The sequence below is a fragment of the Rana temporaria genome, chromosome 8 (genome assembly GCF_905171775.1).
Source record: "Rana temporaria chromosome 8, aRanTem1.1, whole genome shotgun sequence".
Classification (NCBI taxonomy): Eukaryota; Metazoa; Chordata; class Amphibia; order Anura; family Ranidae; genus Rana; species Rana temporaria.
Window position 1 is genome coordinate 34398727 of NC_053496.1, and position 26588 is coordinate 34425314.

Consider the following 26588-nt stretch of genomic DNA (forward strand, 5'->3'; position numbering starts at 1 on the left):
TGAGAGAGCACAGCATATAAACACCATGTTCTCCGAGGTTCTGCAAATACTCTCAGTGGGTTTTATCATCACTCACCGGGCTCTTGGTCAGGTTGAGTAAGGAATTCACCAGGTTATAGTCCTGCTGTACATGTTTGGTCGATACTCCACTTTCAGCCCCATCATCTGTAGAGCCAAGACTGGCAGGGGCTGCTGGTACATTCTTAGTCTCACCTGCCTCTGCTCCAACACTGGGGTCGAGTGGAGGAGACTGCCCTGTGTCATTAGCAGGTACTTCCACAATGCCGCCCCCAACAAGTCCTCCGAGGCTGTTTGAAGATCCGATTGTTGGAAGGGGCTTCACCTTATTCTGAAAAACATTCAGAACACAACAAACAGATGTTAGGAGAGCATACTACAAACGTTTAAAATTCCTTTGTCCTGCCTCCCCTCTAATTACCCCCAACTTCTGCTAACTGCCCCCCTTACCTTACCCCTGCTCAACCCCCCAACCACTTTATTTAATTTAGTTTTAACATTCATTTTTATGTTCCATAGTATCATTCCAGCCCAAACTTATTAGCAAATTCTGCCTAGAATCAAAAAACAATTATTTGTTTAAAGTTACTGTAGTTTTATCTGCACATTTTACCCATTGGTATTAATTATATAAACTTTACGATTACATGCATTATGTGAGCTAATTATATGTTATATAACTAAACTAATAAACTTATAAACTATAGATACTTAATGTAGACAAGTTTAGAAGTTTTTACCAGATAAGACACCATTTTTACATAAATAGAATTTTAAATTAATATCATTAACTTATGAACTGTCATATGTTATATATTTTGTTGACTTCTACATTTAAAAGTATAACTAAAAGCAAGATTGTTTTATTAGTTTTGGATAGAGTGGAGATGGATTAGAACACTAATTAGGTTTTTATTTGCTGTCTATGTGCCCATTAGGGAGATTCATCCTCTCTATTTGTCCTGTTTACCGTTATCATTGAAACTGAAAGTTAAAAAAAATCCAAAATTTGTGACCCCCAAGGGATTTCCTCTCACTCCCCGTTTTGGCTATGGGACAAGAAGTGAAGGGAAATCTCTCCAATTGGACACGGATGGTGCAAAAAAATTAATAAATAAATACTGAGAGTGGATATAACCCTCCCTTACTCTATCCAAAATGGGAAAAAAGTATTGCTTATAGCTCTACTTTAAGACGTGGTAGACCCTCCACCTAAAACAAGCTGGTTTTATATGATGAACTTAAATCCCCTCTCTGGGCAAATATTAACTCTTCTCCCAGGTCAGAAACACGATGTAGGAGATTGGAAGCAGCTACACTGGCTGAACTCCAACTATCTTAATGCTTTGAGATGTACAGCGTAGCACTTGGCATACAGCAAAAATTTGTCCCAATCCTGTCAAGTTTTAGTAAAGGTCATATCCTGGAGAGGGTCAACAAGCTGCAAGGCCGTGGCTAAAATCCCAGTGGCGTTGTCACACTATACTCTTGGACTACAATCCTTTGTGGTCATGTTGATGTTTTCTATGATGTTCAGGTTTTGTCAGTCTATAGAAAAAAAAATGACACTGCTTGGCAGCACTTCCAGCAACTTCCTTCCTCCGAGGCTTACTTGGGCCTTAGAAGCAAAGAAAGCTGAAGAGAAAACCACATGGGGGAACCTAAGGGAACATACCATATGTCAATGCTGCCCTAGGGTAAAACAGGTCCAGAACTGTCACATGACTGTTAGAAAAGAATAGGAAAATATAAGGGGTTATGCAACACATGTCATTGTTTCTGCTGAGCTATTACTGTATGGACCTTGTGCGCCCTACAATGACATAACATTGTTGATGAACCTTTCAGTGTACTTAAGGCAGTTCATAGTTCACCAAATATTAGAAATGATGGTACAGGCGACACTGAAACTGACCTCCAGGAAGAAGTTGACCAGATATGGGTCTTGTTTTAGTTTGGCGCACACAATACACAAGAACTGGATTTCTTCATTCTCCGTTGGATTGGCCAACACCTCTCCACACAGACGGATCAGCTTCTACAGAGAGAAAATACACCAGATATCAAGGTCTAAATGGTCTGATATAACAGTAAGATTAAGATGCCAATAGATAAAAGTTGTCTGGAGTGTACATTTTCTGTACTGCATAGTGGAATATGTCAGAGGTATCGAAATGTATATGTGTATGACTGTGGTGGGTAAGTGAAAGCTCCTCTGGTGTAGAGGTGATGCCACTGGCTCAGTGTTCTTTGTACAGAACTGTGGAATATGCCAGAGCTATAAAAATGTATAACAACAACAGTGTGTGACTGTGATAGGAAATTAGAGTGTAAGCTCCTCTGGTGCAGAGACTGACATGAATGTCTCAGGATTCTCTGTACAGCACTGCAGAATATGTCAGAGCTATATAAATGTATAATTATAAAAATGATTGCCTGTAGAGGGGCACTAGAGTGCAAGCCTCTGGTTCAAAGGCTTATGCAACTGGATCAGCATTCTTTGTGCAGCACTGTAGAATATGTCAGAGCTATACAAATGTATAATAACAGTGTGTAACTGTGGTGGGACATTAGAGTGTAAACTACTCTAGTGCAGAGACTAATGTAAATAGCTAAGGATTCGCTGTACAGCACTGTGGAATATGTCAGAGCTATATAAATGTATTATAATCATTATACATTTTTTTTTCCTGTGGTAGGGCATTAGAGTGCAAGCTCCTCTTGTGTAGAGACTGCTGTTGCGCAATCTTCTCTGTACAGCACCGTGGAATAGGTCAGAACATTATATAAAAAAATATTAATGTGCGATTGTGGTGGGGTATTATGCCTTGTACACACGATATGGGCGCACACACGATAGGAATTTCTGATGAAAAAATTCCATCAGACTGTTTGTGTGTACAAGGCATTCGAGTGTAAGCTCCTCTGGTTCAAAGACTGATGTAACTGGCTCCATGTTCTCTGCACAGCACGGTGGAATATGCCAGAGCTGTATAAATGTATAATAATGGTGTTGCGACTGTGATGGGGACATTGGAGTGTAAGTTTCTCTGGTGCAAACTGATGTGACTGGCTCTGTGGTGTCAAGTACACTGATAAACACAAGTTGTTGGAGTTACCGGATGTACCTGTACTGGTCGGTGGACATTAATATGCGGCAGCAAAGGTTGTTTAATCCTCCCGAGGAGCTTAGTGTAGAACATTAGGACTTGCTGTTTCATGCCTGGCGGACACTGGCAGAAAAAAGCGGCACGTTACACAAAACAAAAACATACAATGTACGAAAATTCTTATCTTTGATTCTGCATGGTTTTATTTTCTGCTTACTCTGTACAATGAAAGGAAATCTCCACTGTTATCGCTTAACTTTCAGGAAATGAAATCTGTGTTTTTTAAAACTGATTCAAACAGTTCCAGGCAACACAAGCCTCTCTTTCTCTAAGCGCAAAGAAATGTTTGTTGTAGTTCAATGCAATCTCCGATAACAATCTGACAGACAGTATAATAAAGATTGCAGACCTTCCTGTCACAATAAAGAGGATTTCTGCATCTGTGCCGATAAGTCATCCAACTAGCAGTATAATCTTTACATACACTTTACAAATAAATATTCTTCTAAAACTATCTGAAATAGCAAAATAATGATATGCTGCAAACTTTTCTGCTGCTCAAAAGGTTTTGATGACTAAAATTGAAAGTAAAGGAGATGTAAGAGGATTTCCCCGGCAGGCAGATTCTGTCTGGTTGGATTAAGTAACATTCTCATGTCTACAGGAACCTTGGAGACACCCTGGTGTGCAGTCAGAATAGCGAACCTGTCTGATTAAGTAAAGGAAGTGATGATTCGTCAGCTGCACATGCATTCCGCTGCTACCAGGTTTGCTAATCTGACAGAACACCTGTAGTCAGGAGGAGGCAGCGAACATCTTACTAAACCCAGCTACGTCTTGAATTTCATTTTAGCAATAAAGTGATTGTATACAAATATAGTATATTGACATCTGTGATTCTGTTTGGATGTTTAAGCACTTGAATACCAGGCACTTACGCCCCTCCCCTTCCAGGACAGATTTCAGCTTTCGGCACTGTCGCACTTTGAATGACAATTGCACACTGTACACAAACAACATTTTTATCATTTTGCTCCCACAAATAGAGCTTTCTTTTGGTGGTATTTGATCACCTCTGCGGTTTTTATTTTTTGCTAAACAAACTAAAACTTTCTTTGTTTTGGTTAAAAAAATGTTTTCCCCTTTACTGACGGGCACTGATGAGGCAGCACTAATGAGTTGGCACTGATATGTAGAATTGATGGGCACTGATGAGCGGCACTGATGAGGTACTGACAGGTTTTAGTGCTGGGCACTGTCATCAGTTTTTTTTATGGGGCACCAACTGGCAGCTTACGGGCACTTTTTTGTAACTGTGGTGGCACATCTGATGGGGCTGTGCTGATAATCAATGCACAGACCCCCCCCCCTCTGACAGGGAGAGCTGCCGATCGTCTCTCCCTGTTAGCGTGAACTGAGGAATGCCGTTTAACGGAACTTCCTGGTTCACGCGATGATCAGCTGTGATTGGTCACAGCTGATCACGTGGTAAGAAGCCTCTAGGAGGCTTCTTACCACGATCAGAGATCGCCACGCTGAGTGCGCGGCGGCATGTTATCCTGCTGGACGTCATTCAACGCCCAGTCAGGATGTTATATAGTTACATAGTTAGTCAGGTTGTAAAAAGACACAAGTCCATCCAGTTCAACCATAAAAAAAGAAAAAAAGAAAAACATCCATATACCCAATTCTATACCCACAGTTGATCCAGAGGAAGGCGAAAAATCCCAGCAGAACATGATCCAATTTGCTACAGCAGGGAAAAAAATTCCTTCCTGATCCCCCGAGAGGCAACAATCGGATTTTCCCCGGATCAACTTTACCTATAAATGTCAGTACTCAGTTATATTCTGTACATTTAGGAAAGTATTCAGACCTTTCTTAAAGCAATCTACTGAGCTGGCCAGAACCACCTCTGGAGGGAGTCTGTTCCACAATTTTACAGCTCTTACTATGAAGAAACCTTTCTGTATTTGGAGGTGAAATCTCTTTTCCTCTAGACGTAAAGAGTGTCCCCTTGTCCTCTGTGTTGACCGTAAAGTGAATAACGGTTTAGCGCTGAGAAGTGCCAGGTGTACCAACAAAGCCTCCGCCACCTTCCTACTGCTGGCATCCAGCTTCTTTCAAAATGTAACATCAAAACAGCATCACACGTCATTATATTTATTTATATACGCTCACTTTATTGCTAAAATTACCATTGCTGGGTGTAGTAAGATGTCCACTGCCAGCTTTTTCTGACTGCAGATGTTCTGTCAGATTAGTAAACCTGGTAGAGGTGGAACGCATTCGCAGTTGGCAGAACGTCACTTTCATTAGCTAATCTGACAGGTTCACTATTCTGACGGATGTTGGGAAATACCCAGGACATGTTAGACAATCGTATCCAGTCACTGCTATTACTCCTTTACAAATTGGGGGTGTCTACAAGCTCTTACCTCCAACTTTGCAAGAAACTATAATTTGACCCAAATATTCACATTATGACTAAAGCTGGACCTTCAGGATTATACTAAACATCCAACTGTCCTTTGATATCTGTGCTCAGTATAACCTGACCAGTGTGTCCTATTTATCCTATATTTTTTCCTATTAAAAGTGCAGACAGGACTGAACTCTGTCCTAAAAACTGAAAAGGATGATCAATTGGGAACGGAATTAGCCAGGACAGGAATAGCGGAGTGGCCATTGATGGATTTTAAAGCCATTATCCTTACCTCAGCATCAACACTAAGGGCCGGTTCACACTGCTGCGATGCAGGAACCCTGCGAATACAATGCAGGTTCCCACATCGCATGTCTCCCGGCGGCAGTTCACACTGCCCTATGCAAACTGCTGGGAGTGTCAGTTAAAAGTCAATGACACCCCCAAATCAGTTTGCATATCGCAGTACGATCTGCAAACTTGGACAGAAATCGGATCGGATGGGTGTGAACACCCATCCGATCCAATTCTGCTGTGGACCAAAAAAAAGGGTCCTGTGCGAGTTTGATGCAAATCCAGCTATACTCTCGGTATGGCTGAAATCGCATCGCACATAGATCACATGTGATATGCACTGCGGTGCGAATCAAATCCGATCTCAGACATCGCAGCAGTGGGAACCAGCCCTTAAAGCTTAACGGATAAGTTCACCTTTGGGAACATGTTACATGTTCCACCCATTTTTAGGGTGGAACTCGTAACATGTTCCCAATGCTGCAGCCGCTGCCCGATCCCCCCACCCCACTTTTACTACCTGTCATTTTTAAAATCAGCACGGTCTGTGTGGGGATCTGCCCACATGGCCATGTCATTCATTCACACAGCTCTGTGTATAAATGAACTACAATCCCTGACATCCTTTGCAGTTGTCGGCTTGTAGTTCTCAATAAACTACCACTACGCTGTGGTAGTTCATGGATTTCTCCCCGTCATATTGTGTCTGCTTACCCGTATGGGATGTACAGACACACACATACACTGACAGATCTCAAGGAGACCTGCATGGCACCAGCAATCTTCTGATTGCTGGGGCAATACTTTACAGGCTCCAAATAAACAAAAACAAAAAAATTTGATAAATAAATGCAATTATTTTTTTTACCTGCAAAAAAAAATGTGCAATTAACCTTTAATCTGCTTATTTGGCATTTCTGCTTCCCCCTTCATCAACATGCCACCACAAGTTTTAAAGTAGAAGACCACTTTAGCACTTAGAGGTTTCCAGGTCTCACATTCCTATCTTTCCAATGCCTTTTTCTTTCTTGCTTTGTCAGTCAAATTTTATAGAGATGGATATTTTCAAACTCCGGGAAACACTGTTGCTGAATATGTTCTATTTTTTAAATGTCAGCATATTGGCCAATACAAGATATTGTTTTGTACTTAATTTTGGATGACTGCGCATCTTTAGTTTACACATTGTAACATCTGAAAGCTTTCCTGAATTGCATAAAGTTTAAATATAATTCTAATCTCGTCTAAACCTGGTACACACTGTGGGCTAGATTCATAAAGACTGCCGTAAGTTTGTGCGGGCGTAGCGTATCTGAGACGCCGCCGTAACTTAGTGAGGCTGGGGCTGGATTCACAAAGAACCTGCGCCCTAAGTTACGGCAGCGTAACGTAAATCTCTCGGCGTAAGCGCGCCAAATTCAAATTGAAAAGAGGTGGGCGTGTTCTATGTAAATAAAATATGACCCCAAGTAAATGACGTCTCTAACGAACGGCGCATGCACCGTCCGTGAACGTATCCCAGTGCGCATGCTCCTAATCACGTCGCAAATAGTCAATGCTTTCGACGTGAACGACTTACGCAAATGACGTAAAGTTTTCAAAATTCGACGCGGAAACGATGTCCATACTTAACATTGGCTATGCCTCATATAGCAGGAGTAACGTTACGCCGGAAAAAGCCTTACGCAAACGACGTAAAAAAATCCGCCGGGCGCACGTACGTTTCTGAATCGGCGTATCCAGCTCATTTGCATATTCTACGCTGAAATCGACGGAAGCGCCACCTAGTGGCCAGCGTAAATATGCAACTAAGATACGACGGTGTAAGAGACTTACGCCAGTCGGATAATAGCCTAATTTCGGCGTATCTTGCTTTCTGAATACAGAAAGAAGATACGCCGGCGCAGCTTTGAATTTACGCGGCGTATCTATAGATAAGTAAATTCTTGCTGAATCTAGCCCTATGAGGTTTTTTTTCCGTTCAACCCAGTGATCTACCCCCACTGAGCGTGCTCAACACTCCTATCAGCACGCTCAGCCACTTGTGTTTATTTTACCTTTACCTTTACACAACACATTCAGAAACGTACAATGAAAACAGTGAAAAATATCTTTGGCTTGTTTTGTAATAAGGGCACTTTGGCCTTTCATACAAATAATCTAATACATCTCAAGTAGAATATTCCTCTGTTGGAAAATATATTTGGCAGGCTGTATGGGCTGATTTCCATAAAGCCAACCCGCTGTGATGCTTTTGGGGGATCTTTTAACAATTACATGCAACAATTGTACAATATTGCCCTCCAATCAGATTATACTGGGGAAAAACAGATAAAAACACACGCAAATAGGGCCCTGATTGAACGCGTTGAGGGGGAATTTATCAAAACCTGAGTGGCTAGACTCTGGGGCAGCTGTGCATGGCAACCAGTCAGATTCTATCTTTCATGTTTGAACCTTAAAGTAGTGGTTCCCCCTTAAAAACAACTTTTTTTTTCCACTGCCCCCCCACATTCCATCACGATTAAGGCACATATTTTTTTTTTCCTGCTGTACATACCTTACTACAGTATATTGACCCGTGGCATCCGGGTTGCGAGGCAAAACGTCAATCAACACCATGTGAGGAACGCCCACTCCCGCGGGACTCGCAACCCGGATGCACAGGTCAATATACTGTAGTAAGGTATGTACAGCAGGAAAAAAAAAATATGTGCCTTAATCGTGATGGAATGTGGGGGGGCAGTGGAAAAAAAAAAAGTTGAACCACCACTGGTCGCCACACACAGCTGCTCCAAATTCCATCGGCTCCAGCTCCAATAACTTCCCCCTACTAATATAAACTGGAAGATGCCATTTTGATCTTCAGTTGTACTGTTTAACGTCAGACGGTCTTTACTGAACCAACCAATGTCGTCTAGCATTCGGCTTATGTGTACGGGGCTTAACAAAAATACTGAACGTAAGAAAAAGAGCACTTGTCCTTTCTGCCTCATTGTCCTGACCTTACCTAACCTCCCCCCTCTCTCCACAGATGCATAGCTACCTCAGTCTACCTGGTTTTGGTTAACATCCTTGCCATGCCTGAGTATTACAGGCCCATAGACTTCTATGGGGTTGTGTCCAGAGGCCAGGGACAAAAGACAACCCCATAGAGGTCAATTGGGCTATAAAGTGCAGATGTGGCCAGGATTTAAACAAACCCTGGAGGCCATAGCCACTGGATTCTGGGAGTATGCATCGTTGGTGGGGGAAGGTGGGTTCAGTTAGGTCAGGGCAAAGGAGGCAAAAGGATAAATGCACTTACCGGTATTTATCCTTTAAAAGAAAACCTATTTTCATTACATTCATTATTTTTGACCCAGTGACATCACTGGGTCTCTGTGCTTCTCAATGTCTACGTCATGGCTGATGGGAGGGGCCAGCAGAGTGATGTACATAGCTCCATGTACAGTACACCCCTTAAGAGCAATCAACCCTGATGCAAATAGTAGGAGTTATGCTAATATGAAAATGCTTTGATGTGTGGATATCAGTCTGTAAGAGTGGGTATTCCTAGACATGCTGTATCTGCAAAAAGACTACCATGGGTAACTAAGCCATTTCAGTCCAGGAGAGAATCCCGTACAACTCTTCAAGACTGAAAGGGGTTGTAAACCTTTGTGTTTTTTCACCCTGATGCATCCTATTCATTAAGGTGAAAAAAACACCTTGCTTGGTCGGGCCCCCAGCCCCCCGTTTTACTTACCTGAGCCCTGAATTTCCGTGGGCGTGATCCTGCGTCACTCTCTTCATGGATAGATTGATAGCAGCGCAGTCATTGGCTGCGGCTGCTGTCAATCAAATCCAATGATATGGCCGCTGGGGGGCGGGGCCGAGTCATACACTCGGTGGCTATGGACGCCGAGTGTATGACATGGGAGCGCACCCACAAGGTAACCCCCTCGGGAGAGAGCTTCCCTGAGGAGGTTATCTATTGTGGGGAGTAGCAGCGAAAGCCGCCGTGGGACCCCATAACAGGAGGTTCGGGGCCACTCTGTGCAAAACAAACTGCACAGTGGAGGGAAGTATGACATGTTTGTTATTTAAAAAAAAAAGGATTTTTGTACTCACCGTAAAATCCATTTCTCTGAGTTCATAGACGGACACAGCCTTCATTGACCTTAGGGTTTTGCTGCCTAAATCTCCTGGTAGGAAGAAGCATAACCCTAAGGTCAATGAAGGCTGTGTCCGTCTATGAACGAAAGAGAAAAAAGGATTTTTGTACTCACCGTAAAATCCATTTCTCTGAGTTCATAGACGGACACAGCCTTCATTGACCTTAGGGTTATGCTTCTTCCTACCAGGAGATTTAGGCAGCATAACCCTAAGGTCAATGAAGGCTGTGTCCGTCTATGAACGAAAGAGAAAATAAAATTAACCTTTACAACCACTTGAAGGGAAGGCTGGAGGTCAAACAGACTCTGAAAGCTTGAAGAAGGGTCAAACACTTTGACCCTCCCCGGGGAGATGTCCACTAATTTCCTGTCCAATGACAAGCAGAGAGAGAAAATCCCTAGTGGGGACAGAGGAAAAAAAATAAAGCTAAAGGGGGTTTTGGTCTTCCCCTCTGTGTGTCTGTAGTGAGTTACTTGCAATAGTCTGCATCACACCAGGGCGCAGCAAACCAAATCCATTCTGCAGCTCATTGTGAGCAGGTCACCAAAAGGAACCTGTGCTGCACATTTTCTGTTATTTGTGCTGAGAAGGGACATAAGCTGTAGGTTATCTATATGTCTGCTATGCACAGAGCAGACTGCATGGGTAGAATATTCTGAATCAAACTCACGTCGGCTTTCCCCAGGGTGTAGAGAGTCTCCAGAACTTTATGATGTAATAAATACTCCATGCATGGCCCGGTCTCCCCCGATTCCCGCTCATTCTCCTCCTGCACCAGAATGTCCAGCATTTGCTCCAGGTGAGAGGGGATGTTGGTGTCCGTCACCGGGGCCTTGTCATCTGTGTCACAGAACAAGAATCTCAGAAATACTTATATACGTTACAATAATATTCCTACCTGCACTTACAGCAGTTGTACGAGGTGTCTAAATATACCTGTGCACAGGGCCGCTGTTAGAAATCACTGGGCCCTGTACAGTCTACCTGACAAAAATACCCACTCCTAGACAAATCACCCTCACCACAAAATATCACCCGCCTAGCATATATCCTCTTTCTTCTCAAACTTTCTATCCTAGCACAAATCTTCTCCCCCAAAGCCTCCCTGCCAGGACAAATCCCCTCCAATTCCTCCTATTAGCCCAAATTCCCCTACTTCCTCCTGACACAAAATCATTTTAGCATAGATCTACCTGAATCAGTCTTTATATCAGCCTCTTGTAAGCCCCTGCACAGGAGCACTCACACTGGGAGTAAGGAGGACAGCACTAGCAGCCAATCAGGGCTCTGCTACTGTAGGATGGAGCCTGAGTATGACATCTTCAGTGTTTTGATAATACTTTATTGTCCAATCCCATTATGGGCATGTCCTAAACAAGGCTGTATTGCTAATCTGCAGTGTAGTACATAGGAAGTCCAGGGCCCAGCTATGCTGCCTGGGAGGGGTGTCTGAACTGCAGGACAGGCTGAACATAGATACTTTCCATATAACTATTTAGTGGTAGATCTAGTTGCCTGAATGGAGTTCAGCTTTAGTGCCAGCAAAGAAGATTTCAGACTCTAGTGCAGTGTTTCTCAATTCCAGTCCTCAGGCCCCCCCAACAGGTCAGGTTTTCAGGATTTCCCTCAGATGAAAAGGCTGTGGTGATTACTAAGGCAGTGAAACTGATCAAATCACCTGTGCAAAATAATGGAAATCCTGAAAACCTGACCTGTTGGGGGGGCCTGAGGACTGGAATTGAGAAACACTGCTCTAGTGAGACAGCAGGCCCTCATCCTAGTCTCCCAGCAGAGCACATACACTGCACAGACAATGTGGAGACAGACAGATCCTCCCGCCACCTCTTACCGGATGTCTCGATGTAGTAATGAGTGATGGCTTTCCAGTGATACACAAAGTCCTCCTGCAGCGGCAGCGATGGGGCAAGCTGAAAGAGAGAGAGAAAACACATTAGCCGCTGCACCAGAGGAGCTAACACTCTATGTCCCATCATTGTCGCACTATTTTTACACAGTTTATAGTGACATATTCTGTGGTGCTGTACAGAAAACACTGAACCAAACGCGTCAGTCTCTGCATCAGAGGAGCCAACACGCCAATACCAGCCTGGGAATGCTGAACATATTCTTATGGGAGAGGGCTATGGGCTACATTTAGGGTAAAGTGACAGGGTCTCTTACTAGCCCCCCCCCCCCTCTCACCAGCCACCTTACACAGTGTTGATAATGTCACCCTTTGTCATATGACAGTGCTGAAGTCTAGCAACTGGCCACTGAGACCTGAGCAGTGCATGATGGGCAGTCACGTGATCTCCCATACCTGCTGCGCATCCACAGAATGGTGAAGGGAGTGTGAGGAAAAGGGAGCATAGGTGGGTGGGGTGTGTGCTAGTAAGAAACAATGGGCCAGATTCTTAGAGGAGATACGACGGCGTATCTCCAGATACACCGTCGTATCTCTGCGTCTGGCCGGTCGTATCTATGCGCCTGATTCTTAGAATCAGTTACACATAGATATCTATTAGATCCGACAGGCGTAGGTTGCTTACGCCGTTGGATCATAACTGCAATTTTACGCTGGCCGCTAGGGGCGTGTACGCTGATTTACGCATCGAAACATGTAAATCAGCTAGATACGCAAATTCACGAACGTACGCCCGGCTCGACGCAGTAAAGTTACGCCGTTTACGTTAGGCTTTTCCCGGCGTATAGTTACCCCTGCTATATGGTGGCGTAAGTGCGGCGTACCAATGTTAAGTATGGCCGTCGTTCCCGCATCAAAATTTGAAAAAGTTACGTCGTTTGCGTAAGTCGTCCGTGAATGGGGCTGGACGTCATTTACGTTCACGTCGAAACCAATGACGTCCTTGCGGCGTACTTTGGAGCAATGCACACTGGGAAATTCCACGGACGGCGCATGTGCCGTTCGGGAAAAAAGTCAATCACGTCGGGTCACAGTACATTTACATAAAACACGCCCCCCTGATCCAAATTTTAATTAGGCGGGCTTACGCCGGCCGATTTACGCTACGCCGCCGCAACTTACGGAGCAAGTGCTTTGAGAATACAGCACTTGCCCGTCTAAGTTGCGGAGGCGTAACGTAAATCGGAATGCGTTACGCCCGGGCAAAGTTACGCGGATCTACCTGAATCTGGCCCAATGTCACTTTGCTCTGACAGGTTCACTTTATGTCATGTCAATGGAGCTTGTAATTACTTGTAAAACACATTACTCAGTAATAAATAAGCACATGCATCTGTGGGAAACGTGTCTACCTTGATGCATTTGTTACTGTCCTGTGGTGTGCAGCATTTGTTTTTATGGATAAGCTACTTTGGTGTGCAGCCATTCCTTCTTTTCACAAATTTTTTAACACACTGGGCTGATTTGCACTCACTTCCTGTTCTGTTGACACAACAGGAAGTGAAAGCAAAACTCTCTATAGTGAGGGGATATCCCCACTTACACAGCTGTCCCCATAGGAAGACATGCCCTCTAATTGTTTTCTGGTGACAACTGAAACATTTTGGATTTTCTAAGCTCTGCCTCAGGACAAATAGAAGGGATGACAGACAAACCCCTCCTCACCACTCTATTGGAAACAAGGACACATTTGAACATTTTGATACTCTCAGCACATCAGCTGTGAGGAGTTCTCTTTATAAACAAAGGTCATTCCCCAGACAGGGATCTGGTTCTATGTATAGCGCCGTATTTTCCCGGCGTATAAAATGACCTTTTACAGTAAAAAAAAAAAAACTGTCCAAAAAGCGGGGGTGGTCTTATACGCCGGGTATAAATCGGGGGTCCATATTACACGCCAGCTGGAAGTCAGCCCTCCGGATGCTCGCTGAAAGTGCGGTAATACTGCATACATACAGTATACACCGCTGAGCCAATACCAGTGGCAGAGGTCCAGCTTAAAATAATTAAAATTAAAAGTCAGCAGCTACAATCACTGTAGCTGCTGACTTTTAATAAGGACACTTACCTGTACAGGGTGCCCACGATGTTGGCAGCTGAAGCCGAGCAATTCGCTCGGGTCTCAGCTGCCCCACCGCCATCCTCAGTGTGGGAATCCGGAAGTGAAGCGCTGCGGCTTCACTGCCCGATTCCCTACTGCGCATGCGCTATGTGAACGGGTGGATGTCTCCCGGGACACACACAAGGTCCCAGAAAACACCGCTCCCCATTTCCCAGGAGGCAGCGCGAGGAGGAAAAGAAAGAAGACCACTGCAGACCAGGAAGTGGCAGATTAGAGTTGAAAATATATTTATTGGTAGTGTAATAAACAATACAAAAAAATACAAAAAAAGAGATTTTTAATACAGCTTACCTGTAAAATCTTTTTCTTGGAGTACATCACGGGACACAGAGCGGCATTCATTACTATATGGGTTATATGGAGTACCTTCAGGTGTTGACACTGGCAATCTCAAACAGGAAATGCCCCTCCCTATATAACCCCCTCCCATAGGAGGAGTACCTCAGTTTTTTAGCAAGCAGTATGCCTCCCAAAATGGTCCTCAAAAGAGGGGTGGGAGCTCTGTGTCCCGTGATGTACTCCAAGAAAAAGATTTTACAGGTAAGCTGTATTAAAAATCTCTTTTTCTTTATCGTTACATCACGGGACACAGAGCGGCATTCATTACTATATGGGATGTCCCAAAGCAATGCTTACAATGAGGGGAGGGAGAACATCTCCAAGACAAAAGGATTTAATTTAGAGAAATACTCAAATCATAATAAATCCAACTTAGTTGAGAAAAATAATCTTACATTTTAAATTTAACTCAAAAAAGAGGAGCCCCCGGAATCCGAGGGTCTCAAACTGCAGCCTGCAGCACTGCCTGCCCAAAGGCTGTATCAGAATTCCTTCTTACGTCCAACTGGTAGAATTTTGTAAACGTGTGGACAGAAGACCAGGTTGCCGCCTTGCAAACTTGAGCCATAGAGATCTGGTGGTGTGCTGCCCAGGAGGCGCCCATGGCCCTAGTAGAATGAGCCTTTAATGATACTGGAGGAGGCAACCCTTTCAAGCCGTAGGCCTGAGTGATTAATTGCTTAATCCACCTAGAAATGGTGGACTTTGCAGCTGCCTGCCCCTTCTTGGGCCCATCCGGTAATATGAACAGCACATCTGTTTTCCGGATCTTCTTTGTAGCTTTAAGATAGGCCTTCATGGCCCTGACGATATCCAAGGTATGCAGCAACCCTTCCTTTCTGGAAGTAGGTTTAGGGAAGAAGGATGGTAATACCAAATCCTGGTTCAAATGAAAACTGGATATAACCTTCGGTAGGAAGGAAGGATGAGGGCGGAGAACGACCCTGTCCTTATGAAAAATAAGATATGGTTCCTTACAGGATGAGGCCGCCAGTTCCGATACTCTTCTTGCGGAAACTATGGCGACCAAAAATACTAACTTCCTTGTCAGTAAAACCAAAGGAATTTCAGCCAACGGCTCAAACGGTTGTTTCTGTAAACTTGACAGAACAAGGTTTAAATCCCACGGGCAAAGCGGGGATTTAACTGGAGGTTTAATACGTAAGACCCCTTGAAGGAAGGTCTTAACCAGCGAGTGGGTGGCCAGCGGCCGCTGAAACCACACTGACAGGGCAGAAATCTGTCCTTTGATTGTGCTTAATGCCAATCCTTTATCCACTCCTAGCTGGAGAAAACTTAAAACTCTATCAATGGTGAATTTGCGAGGAAGCCATAGCTTGGACTCACACCAGCCTACATAGGCCTTCCAGACCCTGTGATAAATCACCCTAGAGACCGGTTTCCTGGCTCTGATTAGGGTAGAGATTACTTTCTGAGACAGACCTCTACCCCTGAGAATCAGGGATTCAGCTTCCAGGCCGTCAAATTTAGATGCCGTAAGGCAGGGTGGAGGATCGGACCTTGCGATAGCAGGTCTGGCCGTAGAGGAAGAGTCCAAGGGTCTCCCACTACCATCTTTAGGATTAGTGAGTACCATGCCCTTCTGGGCCATGCTGGAGCTACCAGGATGACTGGTATGTGCTCCACCCTGATCCTGCGCAGCAGGCGGGGTAGTAACTGAAGCGGGGGAAACGCATAAAGAAGTTTGAACTGATGCCAAGGGCAAACCAGCGCATCGGTTCCGCAGGCCATCGGATCCCTTGAGCGGGACATGAACCTGTCTAGCTTCTTGTTGAGTCTCGATGCCATGACATCCACGTCCGGCACTCCCCATTTTTGGCAGAGTGCTTGAAAGATTTGTGGATGCAGAGACCATTCCCCCGGCCATAGAGTCTGGCGGCTTAAGAAGTCCGCCTGAAAGTTGTCCACTCCGGGAATGAATATTGCCGATATGCAGGGCACATGAGCCTCTGCCCATAGGAGAATCAAGCTCACCTCTCTCTGAGCGGCTTGACTCCTGGTTCCCCCTTGGTGATTTATGTATGCCACGGCCGTGGCATTGTCTGATTGAATTCTCACCAGGAACCCCTGCAATTTTGACGTCCAAGCCCTGAGGGCTAGTCGAGCAGCTCTGAGCTCCAAGATGTTGATGGGCAACTGCTCCTCTAGCTTTGCCCAAGTACCTTGGCGAGTGCAACCATCCAAAATTGCTCCCCAGCCTGTCAGGCTGGCGTCTGTGGTCACTATCTTCCAAGCCACTGGGCTGAAAGATCTCCCCTTCCGTAGGTTCTGAGGGTCTAACCACCAACACAGACTTTGTCTGACTCTTGATGAGAGCGGCAACGGGATATCCAAGGCCTGTGGCCTTCTGCTCCATGCTGACAGGATGGCTGCCTGCAGGATGCGAGTGTGACTCTGGGCGTATGGTACCGCCTCGAATGTGGCCACCATCTTGCCTAGTAACCTCATACATAGGCGAATAGTCGGTTCCTTTTTGCTTAGAACCAGTAGGATTAATTCCTTGATGGCTTTGACCTTCCTCAGAGGTAGAAACACTCTTTGTTGTTCTGTGTCTAATCTCATGCCGAGATATTCCAACTGCCTTGTGGGCAGGAAAGCTGACTTTTCTCGATTTAGGACCCAGCCGAACTTCTCGAGGTATTGGACCGTGAGGGCCACTGCTCGCTCCAAGCCGGGAGACGAGTGATCTATGACTAGGAGGTCGTCCAGGTATGCTAGGATCGTGACCCCTTGGATCCTTAGTTTGGCTAGGATTGGAGCTAGGACCTTCGTGAACACCCGGGGGGCCGTAGCCAACCCGAAGGGAAGCGCCACGAATTGGAAGTGACGCAAAGCCACCATGAAGCGTAGATATTTTTGATGTGGCTGATAAATTGGAACATGAAGGTAGGCATCCTTTATGTCTATGGACGCCATGAAGTCGTCCTTTTGGAGTGTGGCAGCTGCTGACCGCACGGATTCCATCCGAAATGAGGGGACCTTTAGGTATGCATTTACCATCTTTAGGTCCAAAATTGGCCTGACATCTCCATTGAACTTCGGGATGATGAATAGGTTGGAGTAGAAACCTAGCCCCTGTTCCAGGACTGGTACTTCTACTATTACTTCCTGGGAAAGTAGATGATTTAATGCCGACATTAATGCGGCTCCTTTCTCCGGATCGTTTGGAATCCTCGACTCCTGGAAATGAGGAGGAGGAAACTTTAGGGAATCTAATTTGTAGCCCGTGGCCACGGAAGACCGTACCCACTCGTCGGGAATGCTGGCTTCCCAAACCTCTGAAAAGAGTCGCAGCCTTCCCCCCACCTTCGTGGGTGGGGGCGCCCCTTCATAAGGTCGGCTTGGGGGCTGGTTTTGCTGGTTTGCGAAACCACTGCTTTCTGCCTCTAGCAGCCTGTCCTTGAGACTTGCTGTTGAAGCCAAAGTTTGCTTTCGCAGGAGGCCGTCGATACTGTTTGGCATTAGAGGGCCCCTGCCCAGGGGAGTACTGTCGTTTAAACGCAGGCCCCTGAAACTTCTTCTTAGTTGGCAAGAGAGTACTTTTGCCGTTTGAAATGGTCTGAATGTATTTATCTAGGTCTTCTCCGAAGAGTCGTCCTCCATAGAAGGGAAACCCTACCAGGAGCTTCTTGCATGGGGGCTCGGCCTCCCAGCTCTTTAACCATAAGAGTCTTCTCATATGGATAAGGGATAACGATAAACGTGACGCTTGCTGGATAGAATCCTTAATTGCGTCTACTGTAAAACATATGGCCCTAGGGACATCCGAAAATTCTTCTGCCTGCTGGGCAGGAATAAGTTTAAGCATCTGCTTAATTTGATCCGATAATGCTTGAGCAACCCCAATCGCAGCCACAGCTGGCTGTACTACTGCCCCTGCCGTAGTGAAGGAGTTCTTAAGTAGTGCTTCCAAGCGTTTATCAACTGGATCCTTGAATACCTGTATGTTTTCTACAGGGCATGTTAACGACTTGTTAACACATGAGATGGCTGCGTCCACTGCAGGAGTAGCCCATTTCTTGGAAAATTTATCTTCCATAGGATATAGGGCAGAGAATCTTTTAGGTGGTAAGAAGATTTTATCTGGCTTGTTCCAATCTTGGAACAAAACTCCCTCTAATAGAGGGTGGATCGGAAACACTGCATTGCTTTGAGGCGCCCTCAGTGAGCCCAAAGCTGAAACCGTCGATACCTGGAGATCTGGTACTGGCAAGTTGAATGCATTATGGACCAAGTCCGTTAAGGCTTGAATCCACCAGCCCTCCCCTTGGGAGACTGCTCCAGACTCCTCTGTATCCGGATCCTCGATCCCTGAACCTACTTGGTCCTTGTCCAAGAGATCGTCCAATTCCCCTGAGGAAAGGACCTCCTCTTCTGAGGGTCCACGCTCGGGCGACGGAGATCGAATCCGTTTACTGCCCCGCATAGATGTGGCTATCATTTTTCCCATTCTTTTCTCCATCTCTCTTAAAGAGGTGAGTAATACCTCGTCCGTGACCATCTTAGGGTTGGACTGACCCGCGCCAGCTCCAGCCCCAGATCCCGATGGCCCCAAGGCTCCCTGTGGGGAAAGCAGCGGCATAGCTTTGTCCGAGACCTCAGACTCTCTGGGGGAATCCCCACCTCTTGTACCCTCTGACCCGGATGCCATGGTACAATACCGAGGTACACCTGCTACCTATTGGTACTTGGAACTATAAAAGTTAATTGCCCAAACACCTGTTTGGGGGATAAAAAATGCTTCCTCTTCCCTAGATGACTTTTTTTTCTTTTTTTTTTTCAAATCCAGGAAAGAAAAATCATTCTGTCCCCCTGAGTAGTATTGCAAGAAAAACTATGAGATGGAAAGAAACAGCCTATTTCTAGGCTTGAAAACAGTCTTCTGAAGACTGCAATATTCTTTTTGGCCACTGTGTGTCCTCGGCGCCCCGTGCTGCCGCTCTGGTCTTTCCTCCCCAGTTCCAATGTATCAAATGCTGTTTGGAACGAAAAGGAAGGGCCGCCCCTTCCTTAAACCACTGACCCGCCCTTCCCCCCTCAGCTAAACGGCGCGAATTGCGCCTATAACACGTGAACGCGCCCGCCGATAGGGGGGGGGGGTTGGGGGGAAGGGAGCCTCTCTGCTCCACTGGAACCACGAGGAGGTCAGCGCTTTGCCTGCTTTGCAGGCTCTGAGGAGGAAGGCTGATGGAGCATCGCCTGGAGGCTTGCAGGTAAGCATAGCTCTCTGACACACACATACACTTTATATTACACAGGCCCTACTCAAATGCTTTTCCAACACTACAAGGGAGGTCACTTCTTATGGGGAAAAAATACACATAGAGCCATCCTATCATTAAGATATGTGACTAGTTTGCCAGATGCAGCGCATAACTTTAGGCATGTCCCCTGTGACCCCCCAGAAAAAACCTGCTAAGAACCAAGTTCCGCAAGTTTTCCCCTCACTTACCTGCTCCATGCCGCAGGACTTTGCCAAGCAAGAGGCCCAATCTTCCCCCATCTCCGTGGGGATGTCTAGACCTTCAGGCCCTGGGTTCCTATGAAGGATCCACTGTCCTGGGCCCATATAGCACTCTGGCAACAGAAACATTAGGCACCCAAAGGTTTCTAAGTTCTGGGCCCAGGGTCCAGCTCTCTAAAAAGAAAAGCATTATGGGCTATACCCCAAGGGTTTGGGGTCCGGTTACTGACCACTTTAGCGCTGAGGCCTTTGGACAGAACCGGTTAGCTCACCTAATCCCAAGGATGCGGAGGCAAGCTAAACCATGACCAACACCTAAGACACTGGCGTAAAAACTGAGGTACTCCTCCTATGGGAGGGGGTTATATAGGGAGGGGCATTTCCTGTTTGAGATTGCCAGTGTCCATCACCTGAAGGTACTCCATATAACCCATATAGTAATGAATGCCGCTCTGTGTCCCGTGATGTAACGATAAAGAAAGAAACAATAATCAATGTTACATAAAAGTGACAATCGTGAGCAAACATGTAACTTGAGTTAGCCCAATGGCTATCGCCCATAGCATAACTCCTGATGCCTTATAAGAAATAATGAACCTCATCGGTCGTTCTTAGGAGCAAAAGACGACTCCTGTCAAGAGGGTGTCATTGTTAGGAAGTGGCAGATTAGGAGATCTGCCTAGTAACAGCCACTTCTGGTAAGTGTTAAAAAAAAAAAAAAATAATATGTTTTCTATTTTTTTTGCAGCCTTTTTCCTTTTTTTTTAGGGTGGACCTCCGCTTTAATGAATACAGAGCCTGCTCGGATTGGAGGAACAACCTCTGCCAATCCAAGCAGGCATACAGTAGCCTGCTTGGATTGGCTTTGAGAGTCAGAGGCGCGGGCTGATGATGTTACAGCCTCTGCCAATCCGAGCAGGCTTTGTATTCATTAAAGTGGATGTAAACCCACGCTCATCCTTTCTAAACTCCTGCCATAGTGCTGATCTATAAGGATATAGACGCCTCCTGCATGTATCCTTACCTGTCAAATGTCTCCCCTCTGTCTGTTATAAGAACTGAAAAACTGTAGATTCTGTGGGTGGATCTGTTGTCTGGAGCTCGGTGGGTGGAGTTGTGATGTCAGTAGGCTCTCCACCCTCCTCTACACTGCCCTTGTCAACATGCATTTTTTCCTGTGTTTTCCTTACACTAAATTCTGCTGTGATCACTAACATTCAGTCAAAATCAAGAAAAGTAACCAGAGAAGTCTGCTGCAGTGTTTTTACATCTTTTTGTCAGATGTCACTATGGTATACTGAAGTATAATTACAAGCATTTCATAATTGTCAAAGGCCTTTATTGACAATGACATTAAGGCAGCATTCACACCTGAGCGTTTTGTCGCCTGAAGCGCGACGCTCAAAAGCGATAGAGGGGAAAAAAAGACATTATTCCCTATGGAGATGGTTCACATCTCCACTCCAAAACGCCTGACGCCGAATGCCTGAAGCTCAAACAAGTTCCGGACCCTTTTTTGTCGCGCGTATTGGGCGGTTTGGGCGTTTCTATTTCCCATAAAAAGTAATGGAAACGCTTGATTCAAGCGACTAGCGCGACGAGCGTTTGCTATGGGCGTTTTGTCGCTTTAATCAATAGAACATTTCACCCAGGCAGAAGGTAAAAAAAATCTACCAACATAGCAAGTGATGAAAAGATGATAATTTTTCCTATTGGCTAAAATAAAAACCGTTGAAGTAAAAAACTGTTGAAGTAAAAAACTGTTGAAGTAAAAAACTGTTGAAGTAAAAAACTGTTGAAGTAAAAAACTGTTGAAGTAAAAAACTGTTGAAGTAAAAAACTGTTGAAGTAAAAAACTGTTGAAGTAAAAAACTGTTGAAGTAAAAAACTGTTGAAGTAAAAAACTGTTGAAGTAAAAAACTGTTGAAGTAAAAAACTGTTGAAGTAAAAAACTGTTGAAGTAAAAAACTGTTGAAGTAAAAAACTGTTGAAGTAAAAAACTGTTGAAGTAAAAAACTGTTGAAGTAAAAAACTGTTGAAGTAAAAAACTGTTGAAGTAAAAAACTGTTGAAGTAAAAAACTGTTGAAGTAAAAAACTGTTGAAGTAAAAAACTGTTGAAGTAAAAAACTGTTGAAGTAAAAAACTGTTGAAGTAAAAAACTGTTGAAGTAAAAAACTGTTGAAGTAAAAAACTGTTGAAGTAAAAAACTGTTGAACGACGCTGTATGCAAACGCATGAATACGCGCGACAAACCGCCGGAAAAAAACGACCTACGCTCAGGTGTGAATGCAGCCTAAGTTTATGCAAAGAGTCAATATTTGCAGTGTTGAGTCTTCTTTTTCAAAACCTCTGCAATTCGTTCCGTCATGTTGTCAATCAACTTCTGGGCCTCATCCCGACTGATGGCAGCTCATTCTTGCATCATCACCATCAATGCTTGAAGTTTGTCAGAATCTCCAGAGCCTCTCCCATCCTCTGGAACTCGCAACCTCAACCTGTCCGGCTATCCCCTACTCTTGCTACCTTCAGGCGATCCCTGAAAACTCACCTCTTCAGGGAAGCCTATCACGCCTCCAACTAATCTTTGGGAGAGGTTTTTGTACATTCTTTATACATGGCTGTGTTCTGAGGCAAAATTGTGAGTGATCCCACTCTCTTGGTTGAGAAGCAACCCCACACATGAATGGTCTCAGGATACTTCAAACAATTGGAAACAGGGTGTATAAAAATCAATAAATTAAGAAAAAAAAAAAAAAAAAGAAAAAAAAAGTTTTTAATTTTAGCAAATTTATTTTAACTGCTTGCCGACCAGCCGCCGCAGTTATACAGCGGCAGGTCGGCTCTGCTGGGCGAGATCACGTAGCTATACGTCATCTCGCCGAGCAGCCAATAGGGGCGCACGCCTCCGACTCGCGCAATCGCTCGTTACAGATCGAGGACCGGGAGCTGTGTGTGTGTAAACACACAGCTCCTGGTCCTGTCAGGGGGAGAAATGCCTGATTGTCTGTTCATACAATGTATGAACAGCGATCAGTCATTTCCCCTAGTGAGTCCACCCCCCCCCTACAGTTAGAACACACCCAGGGAACCTTCTTTCACCCCTTCCCCGCGTGTTAACCCCTTCCCTACCAGTGTCATTTTTATAGTAATCAAATGCATTTTTATAGCACTGATCGCTATAAAAATGCCAATGGTCCTAAAAATGTGTCAAAAGTGTCTGCCATAATGTCGCAGTACCGGGAAAAAAAAAAAAAAAAATCGCTGATCGCCACCATTACTAGTAAAAAAATATTTTTTTAGAAAAATGCCATAAAACGACCCCCTATTTTGTAAACGCTATAACTTTTGCGCAAACCAAGACATAATACACAGTGCATATATAATATTGTGGGGTATAACAATAATATAGCAATAAAATATGAGGTGTATATAAAATAGTGGGGGATATTGAGATATAATATGGGGTGCATATAAAATATTGTGGGTTGGCGAGATAGAATATGGGGTGTATATATAATATTGAGGGTATAGAAATATATTATGGAGTGTATAGAACACTGGGGGATACAGAAGTATAATATGGGCTGCGTATAAAATATCAGGGGGCATATAGGTATAATTTGGAATGTATATAAAATATGAAATATTGGGGGGTATAGAGGTATAATACGGGGTGTATATACAATATTGGGGGGGGTATAGAGGTATAATATGGGGTGTATATACAATATTGGGGGGGTATAGAGGTAGAATATGGGGTGTATATATATAATATTGGGGGGTATAGAGGTATAATATGGGGTGTATAATATTGGGGGGTATAGAGGTATAATATGGGGTGTATATATAATATGGGGTGTATAGAGGTATAATATAGGGGGTATATATAATATTGGGGGATATCGCGGTATAACATGGGGTGTATAATATTTGGGGGTATAGCGGTATAACATGGGGTGTATATACAATATTGGGGGTATAGAGGTATAATATGGGGTGTATATATAATTTTGGGGGTATAGAGGTATAATATAGGGTGTATATAAAATAGTGGGGGATATTGAGTTATAATATGGGGTGCATATAAAATATTGTGGGGTGGATAGATAGAATATGGGGTGTATATACAATATTGAGGGTATAGAAATATATTATGGAGTGTATTTAACACTAGGGGTATATAGAATAATGGGGGATACAGAGGTATAATATGGGGTCCGTACAAAATATCAGGGGGCATATAGGTATAATTTGGATTGTATATAAAATAATATGGAATGTATATGAAATATTGGGGGTAAAGAGGTATACTATGGGGTGTATATATAATATTGGGGGGGGGATAGAGTTATAATATGGGGTGTATATATAATATTGGGGGTATAGAGGTAAAATATGGGGTGTATAATATTGGGGGTACAGAGGTAAAATATGGGGTGTATAATATAATATTGGGGGGTATAGAGGTATAATATTGGGTGTATAATATTGGGGGGTATAGAAGTATAATATGGGGTACATATAGGTATAACATGGGGCGTATATACAATATTCGGAGGTATAATATGGGGTGTATATACAATATTGGGGGTGTAGAGGTATAATATGGGGTGTATATATAATATTGGGAGGTATAATATGGGGTGTATATATAATATTGGGAGGTATAATATGGGGGGTGTATAGAGGTATAATATGGGATGTATATAGATATAATATGGGGTGTATATACAATATTGGGAGGATAAAGTTATAATATGGGGTGTAAATATAATATTCGGGGTATAGAGTATAATATGGGGTGTATATAATATTGGGAGGTATAATATGGGGTGTATATATCATTTTGGGGGGTATAGAGGTATATATACAATATTGGGGGGTATAGAGGTATAATATGGGGTATATATAATATTCAGTGGTATAATATGGGGTGTATATATAATATTGGGAGTATAGAGGTATAATATGGGGTATATATAATATTGGGGGTATAGAGGTATAATATGGGGTATATATAATATTCAGAGGTATAATATGGGGTGTATATATAATATTGGGGGTAGAGGTATATAATATTGGGGGGTATAGAGGTATAATATGGGGTGTATATATAATATTGGGGGTATAGAGGTATATATACAATATTGGGGGGTATAGAGGTATAATATGAGGTGTATATATAATATTGGGGGTATAGAGGTATAATATGGGGTGTAAATATAATATTGGGGGTATAGAGGTATAATATGGGGTGTATATATAATATTGGGGGGTATAGAGGTATAATATGGGGTGTATATATAATATTGGGGGGTATATATAATATTGGGGGTGTAGAGGTATAATATGGGGGGTATATATAATATTGGGGGTGTAGAGGTATAATATGGGGGTATAATATTGGGGGTGTAGAGGTATAATATGGGGGGTATATATAATATTGGGGATACAATGGGTATATACAGTGTGGTGTAATATGGAGAGAGATACATGCATACACACATAGATCTCTGTAGGATATATATTGTATTATTGTGTATAGATGTAATGATTAGAGGGGGGAGGGGGGGCCTGTATACACACACCTGGGATGGGGGAGGGGGGTATTATCTATATACAGTACACACATAGTATATACACGGATCTCCCCGCTCAGTGCACACATAACACACTCGGGTCGGTGCGCTCAGTTCCGGCCACATCATCACTGCGGCCTGCGCTCCCCCCCGGATCCCCGGTCTGTAGTACGTAGTGCACCGCCTCCCATCCTTCCGTTCCCGGCCTCACTCACCGCCTCCACCGCCTGCTGCAGGATGGAAGAGATCCGAGAGAACATCTTCCGCCTCTGCTGGGCCAACCGATCCGACACCGGCCGCCTCCCCGCCAGCCTGACACACCGACCGGAGCGATACCGACACCTCACACCGACCAGAGCGGTACCGACACCTCACACCGACCGACAGACCGGCCACCATACAACACACACACACAGCGCCCCTGGCGGACAGCTCCGTACACTGCACTCTGACAGACACACACACACACACAGCGCCCCTGGCGGTCAGCTCCGTACACTGCACTCTGACAGACGCACAGCGCCCCTGCCGGACAATTCCGTACACTGCACTCTGACAGACGCACAGCGCCCCTGCCGGACAATTCCGTACACTGCACTCTGACACACACACACACACACAGCGCCCCTGGCGGTCAGCTCCGTACACTGCACTCTGACAGACGCACAGCGCCCCTGCCGGACAATTCCGTACACTGCACTCTGACACACACACACACACACACACAGCGCCCCTGGCGGTCAGCTCCGTACACTGCACTCTGACAGACGCACAGCGCCCCTGCCGGACAATTCCGTACACTGCACTCTGACACACACACACACACAGCGCCCCTGGCGGTCAGCTCCGTACACTGCACTCTGACAGACGCACAGCGCCCCTGCCGGACAATTCCGTACACTGCACTCTGACACACACACACACACAGCGCCCCTGGCGGACAGCTCCGTACACTGCACTCTGACAGACGCACAGCGCCCCTGCCGGACAATTCCGTACACTGCACTCTGACAGACACACACACACAGCGCCCCTGGCGGTCAGCTCCGTACACTGCACTCTGACAGACACACAGCGCCCCTGGCGGTCAGCTCCGTACACTGCACTCTGACAGACGCACAGCGCCCCTGCCG

At 44.7% G+C, this 26588-nt stretch overlaps 1 protein-coding gene across 1 annotated transcript in view; it reads right to left on the reverse strand.

Moving 5' to 3' along the window:
• Nucleotides 1-25876, reverse strand: part of FHIP2A (FHF complex subunit HOOK interacting protein 2A) — a 39960-nt gene extending 14084 nt beyond the window's left edge. The window contains exons 1-6 of the mRNA XM_040361537.1: nt 25671-25876; nt 11855-11933; nt 10676-10845; nt 3147-3251; nt 1934-2056; nt 77-349 (exon numbers count right to left, since the gene is read on the reverse strand). Of these exons, the coding sequence (XP_040217471.1) occupies nt 77-349; nt 1934-2056; nt 3147-3251; nt 10676-10845; nt 11855-11933; nt 25671-25715 (795 nt within the window). The 5' untranslated portion in view covers nt 25716-25876. The remainder of the gene's footprint in view (nt 1-76; nt 350-1933; nt 2057-3146; nt 3252-10675; nt 10846-11854; nt 11934-25670) is intronic.
• Nucleotides 25877-26588: the final 712 nt, after the last annotated feature.